This window comes from Lonchura striata, chromosome 14, assembly GCF_046129695.1.
Source record: "Lonchura striata isolate bLonStr1 chromosome 14, bLonStr1.mat, whole genome shotgun sequence".
Lineage (NCBI taxonomy): Eukaryota > Metazoa > Chordata > Aves > Passeriformes > Estrildidae > Lonchura > Lonchura striata.
The window spans coordinates 5,246,595-5,252,435 of record NC_134616.1 but is presented as its reverse complement, the minus strand read 5'-3'; the positions used below and the strand labels follow the sequence as shown (position 1 = coordinate 5,252,435).

The window sequence follows — 5,841 nt, the reverse complement described above, 5'->3', positions numbered from 1 at the left end:
GGGAGCGTAAAACACACAAAATGATCATAAAAAACCTAAATCCAGAGGCAGCTGGGAGCAGGGCAGGAATTATCCCGGCCTCGCTGTGTAAATAACTTGGTGGCTGTTTGAAGTTCCAGTGAAAACTCTGCCCTTGCTGTTTCTCGGGAGCTCCCCACGTGCCGCAAGCTTTGTGTACATTTCCCGCTGGCTCGGGGAATGAACGCTCTTGGAAAGTTGTGAAACGAAGCAAATGCCCAAATACAGCCTTGGAAGGGGTTTGGGAGCTCAGCAGCAGCTCCACGGCTCGCTGTGCTGGTGGTGGCTGCTCTGTCCCACATGGCTCTGGGGGTCCCAGGGGCTGCCCAGCCCCAGCAGTGGCTCTGTCACCAAGTACCACAAGCCAGTTATTTAACTGGTTATTTAGCCACAGTTATTTAACTGCAACGAAGGCTTGAAAGCCTCCATCCCATCTTCTGGAAGAGTCTGGAGATCTCCATCCCCCACCAGAGCTCTGAGGGGAAAGTTTAACCTCCTTACAAAGGTGCCACATCTGCCTTTCCATTCTCCCGCTGGCTTTCTCCAAAGGGTTCCTCATCCTTGTCCTTCACGGAGATCTTTTTCCTGAAGGCTTGCGACAAGCTGGAGGAGGACGCCTTCCTCAGCGTGGTGAGTCTCTGCCGGAAGTTTCCCCCGGAGAAGAAGTAGAGGAGGGGGTCAAAGCAGCAGTTGGCAGCTGCCAGGGGCAGGGTGACGATGACGGCTTTCTGCAGGAACATGGTGTCCCCGCAGCCGGCGCCGCGCAGGCGCAGCGCGTGCAGGTGCACCGTGCGCAGCACGTGGTACGGCGTGAAGCTCACCAGGAACGTGGCGGTGACAATGACAATCATCCACACGGCCTTGCGGCGGTTGGCCTCGTTCTTCCGCAGCGAGTTCCGCAGCAGGGTGCGGATGATCATGGCGTAGCAGATGGTGATGATGATGAAGGGGAAGATGAAGCCCACGAAGAGGGCGATTAAATCCAGGATCACCACCAGGTTTGTCTTCTGGGAGTTCTCCGGCGGTTCGAAGCACTTGGTCTTGTTGCCGTGCTGGTACGTCCCGTTGCGCAGGAAGGGCGCGCTCGTCAGGGTGACGAACACCCAGATGCCAACGCACAGAAACTTCGCCTTCTTCTCCGACACCAGCTTGATGTTGCGGACCGGGAAGACGATGGCGATGCAGCGGAAGAAGCTCATGGCGGTCATGAAGAAGATGCTGCAGTAGAGGTTGACGTAGAGCGCGTAGGACGAGAGGCGGCACAGGAAGTCGCTGAAGAACCAGTGGCCCTTGTGCACGTAGTAGATGACGCGCAGGGGCAGGGTGAGCACGCACAGGAAGTCGGACAGGGCCAGGTTGAGCATGTAGATCTGGAAGGCCGTTTTCTGCCGGTAGGTGCGGATCAGCACGTACAGCACCACGCCGTTGCCCACAAAGCCCATGATGCTGATCATGGAGTAGAGCGTGGAGTAGACGCTGTTGCGGAAGTCGTCGATGGAGTGGTGGTGGCACGACAGGTTGGGGGACAGCGTGGTCATGGTGCCCAGCTGAGGCACCGACTCCCTGGGGATGGTGTCAGGCCTGGGGGGAAAAATGCAGGTGAGGTAAAGCAGCACAGGGAAATAAATACCCATGATGAAATAAGAGGGAAAATCTGTCATCTCTCTCAGGAGAGAGCTGAGAAGGGGTGTGCATCTGACCCATCCCCACTGCATCCATTCTTCACCAGGTACCAACAGCTGGTTATGAGTGACAAAATGTGGCAGAGTCATGGAATCACATCACAGGACCATGGAATCCTTAAGGTTGGAAAAGACCCTTGAGACCATCAAGTCCAACCATCAAGCACCACCACCAGGATCACCACTAATCCATGTCCTCTAGTGCCACATCCATACGGTTTGGAACATGTGATGGCTCCAGCACCTCCCTGGGCAGCCTGTTCCAGGGCTTGGTGAGCCTTTTGGTGAAGGAATTTTTGCTAACATCCAGTCTAGACCTCCCCTGGTGCAACTCGAGGCCAAGACATCAGGACATTAAATTACCAAAAAATCTCTTAACTCCTCATGAACTGAGGCAGCTACTCAGCAAAACAGCAGAGAGGGATAACAAATATCACTAAGGAATTTTAAAATAGGAGGAGTGGTCCTGGACCCTAATAGTTGTTCAGCCCTGATTGTCCTCTTTTTTTGTTGTTGTTTATCGATTTTCAGTTTCTGATGGTTCAAACACAAAACTTCCCTTGCAGCTTGAGACCAGAACTGCAGGACAAGAGCCAACTGAAATAACAGGACACCACAACAGCAACAAAAGCAGAAGCTGGGTCAAGATCAGCCATGAGAGCCCACAACTGTACCATGAATATGCTCAAAATTGCTGATAAAGATATTTTCACCCATACAAATAACTTGGCAGTATTAGATTCTCTGTCTGCCCCCAGGACTTACTGAGGTCAGAATTCAGAACTGCTCTGGGATGCTCAGGGCTTCCAGGTGTCAGTTACATTTCAGCTATTTTGGTGTTTTTACTCTTTTAAAAGAGTCCTTTGATTATCTGCAATGCACAAACGAATGAAAGTGGAGCAGGTGTCAGCGAGGGGACTGCCACCACCCCAGGGTAGAGGGAGTGATGTTTATCAGAAATCCTAAACAAAGCCACCAGCCCACATGTCAAGGATATTTTATACTTCTATTACATTATGGCCTTAACTCCAGCAACCAGCCCACAATTTAAACAACTATTCAACATATTTGTTCAAAAGACAAGCAAGACTTGTTTTCTATTGTATTTCTAAACACAATTTGAGTTCTGCAACCAAAAGAAAACTGAGGTTAATAATCCAACTGCTTAAGTGTGAGAAAACATCACACCCAGAAATGCATCTGTAAAAAACAACAAGAATCCCACAAAAGAGCATTTCCCAGCTGAGGCTTTACATTTGCATCATGAATTGAAGACAAACATTGCTTCTGCCACTTTTTTATTTGTACTTTTTTATTTGTGTGCTGGTGGATTTGCTCACTGGGTGAAAGGAAACTGCAGTGGATGAGAAACCATTCCAAGAGGGAGAAAAGCCCTGAACTACTGCTATTCTCCCAGCCTGATAAATTTATAGCACATATAAATTTATAGCTTGTCATAGAATCACAGACTGGTTTGTGTTGGAAAAGGCATTAAAGCTCATCCCATTCCATCCCTGCCATGGGCAGGGACACCTTCCACTATCCCAGGTCCCTTGGACACTTCCAGGGATGGGGCAGCCACAGCTTCTCTGAGCACCCTGTGCCAGGTTCTCACAGGAAAGAATTTCTTCCCGATATCCCAGCTACCCCTGGCAATGGGAAGCTATTCCCGTGTCCTGTCCCTCCATCCCTTGTCCCAAGTCCCTCTCCAGCTCTCCTGGAGATCCTTTCGGCTCTGGAAGGGGTTGTAAGATTTTCTTGGATGCTTCTCTTCTCCAGGTGAACACCCCCAGGTGTCCCAGGCTGGCTCCAGAGCAGAGGCACTCCAGCTCTCGGAGCATCTCTGTCGCCAGTAGATAACACCCAATTTAATTGCAGAACCCCAGCGCTCAAAGCCGCTGCTGTCCTCCGTTCCAAGCACAAACACGAAGCATCCCCACCCGCAGGAACGCTCCGGGCCCTGCACTCCCCATTTCGGGAGGGACGGGAATGCCCCAAAACACCAAACTCTTCTCACAAGCGCCAAATCCCCTCTGCGAGGGGACGGAGCGGCGACACGGGACAGGAACGGAGCGATCATCGCGGCGAGCGGCCGCTAATTAACGCCGCAGCTCATTAGCGGCGCGGCTGCGCTCCGGCGGGGATGCAGCGACCAAACCGGGGCACGGCACAAGCGGGGGGCACCGAGGCAAAGCCCCCAGCCCTCACCCCGAGACCCCCCAGCCCCGGTGCAGACCCGGTGCAGCCCCGGTGCAGCCCCGGTGCAGCCCCGGTGAAGCACCGGTGAAGCACCGGTGAAGCACCGGTGAAGCACCGGTGCAGCCCCGGTGAAGCACCGGTGCAGCCCCGGTGCAGCCCCGGTGCAGCCCCGGTGAAGACCCGGTGAAGCACCGGTGAAGACCCGGTGAAGCACCGGTGCAGCCCCGGTGAAGCACCGGTGAAGACCCGGTGAAGCACCGGTGCAGCCCCAGCGCCGCTCCAGTGCAGCCCCAGCGCCGCCCCAGTGCCGCGCCAGTGCCGCTCCGGTGCCGCTCCAGTGCAGCCCCAGCGCAGCCCCGGTGCTGCTCCAGTGCAGCCCCGGTGCAGCCCCGGTGCAGCCCCGGTGCCGCTCCGGTGCAGCCCCGGTGCAGCTCCAGTGCAGCCCCGGTGCAGCCCCAGTGCAGCCCCGGTGCAGCCCCGGTGCCGCTCCGGTGCCGCTCCGGTGCAGCCCCGGTGCCGCCCCGGTGCCGCCCTTACCGGAGCGCTGCGGGGTCGGAGCGGGCGCGGATCTGTCCCGGGCGCGCCCCCGCCGCTCTTAAAGCGGGGCGCGCCCCCGATCCCGCCCCCGGCCCCGCCCCGGCCCCACCGGGACCCCGAAACCTTCGGCTGCCCCAGGGTTTCCCACCTTCCCAGGAAGCAGCGCTTGGGAGCATCCAGCCGTGCCCGCCCCCCGCTCGTGTTCTGTGAGAATTTTACTCTGTTTGTAACCGGCAGGGAGCTCACCTCTGACATCACTGCTAGCAACCTTGTTTAGAAATAGTTTTTAGGAGACTTTTCGATGTTGGTCTCTTCAGAGGGAAAAGTGAATTCCCACAAATTCTCACGGATCTCCGTTCTTTCAGCATCTCAAAATATTCTATATTTGTCTTTTTTTAAACAATTGTGGCTTTGTCGAGGAAAAAAAAAAACCAACCAAAAAACCCCAAACCAAAAATAAAAAATACCCCCCAAACAAAACCAAACAAACTCCATGGCTATATAAAATGAAGTACTACTTTTCTAAATTTTGTCTATTTTAAGTGTGGGCTGTCCCACTCTGAATTTTCAATTTATGATAATGGCTTTCTTTTGAGGATGTATAATATGCTCTTCCCACCTTTTACTAAGGAGTTAAGGAATCCTTCGATTCTCCCATCCCCAGATTTCACTGGAATGTGGATGGTCACAGGGGGCTGGGTAGTGGGACCCAGCAGCTCTTGGCTTCTCCAGGACAGTGGGGAATCCTTTGGGAGAAGAAACCTTTATCCATGGTGGAACAGCTCCAAGCAGCGCTGGAGCATCTGGAAGTGTCCAGGGCTGGGTTGGACAGGGCTTGGAGCAGCCTGTGACAGTGGCAGGTGTCCCTGTCCATGGCAGGGGTGGCACTGGATGGGCTTTAAGGTCCCTTCCCACCCAAACCATTCCATGATTAAAGCCAGCCCTGCTGAGCTCACCAGTGGGTCACTTCCTTGTGGTCATCTCCCTGTCCTCGTGGACATTCCCACCTCGTGCTGGTGTCCCCAGCCTGTCCAGCTCTGTTCCAGGTGCTGGCAGCAGTGACCCCAGGTTTCTGTGAAGCTGTGAAGCCACCCCAGCACAGCTGTCCCACGGTGCTGCCGTTGTGTGCCTACCCGGGAGAATTCCCAGCCATTTTTCCTGCCCCAGCTCCATTTTTATGGCTGCTTTTGGAGTTTCCAAAGCCACGCTGCTGTGGATGTGGCAGTTTCTCTTTGATCTCACTCTCCATGAAGAATGGAGGTGTGTGAGAAGGAAATGCACCTTTTCCCTCTGCCCTTTCCAAGAGCTTCCCACCCTTCCTCACCCACCCATGCCCAGGAAGCCTGCCCAGCTCCCAAGAGCTGCTTGGCAGCATGTTGGGAACACTCAAATTGCAGGATCATGG

At 54.4% G+C, this 5,841-nt stretch overlaps 1 protein-coding gene across 1 annotated transcript; it reads right to left on the bottom strand.

Annotated features, from left to right (window-relative positions):
• Window positions 1-398: 398 nt before the first annotated feature.
• Window positions 399-1,556, bottom strand: CYSLTR1 (cysteinyl leukotriene receptor 1). Its single transcript, XM_021537718.3, has one exon. It carries the CDS (start codon window positions 1,554-1,556, stop codon window positions 516-518), a length of 1,041 nt encoding a protein of 346 aa, XP_021393393.1. The 3' UTR covers window positions 399-515.
• Between the last annotated feature and the right edge of the window lie 4,285 nt (window positions 1,557-5,841).

Excerpts from the sequence above, each read along its gene's own strand:
- CYSLTR1 (XM_021537718.3), bottom strand. The coding sequence starts at position 1,556 with ATGACCACGCTGTCCCCCAACCTGTCGTGCCACCACCACTCCATCGAC.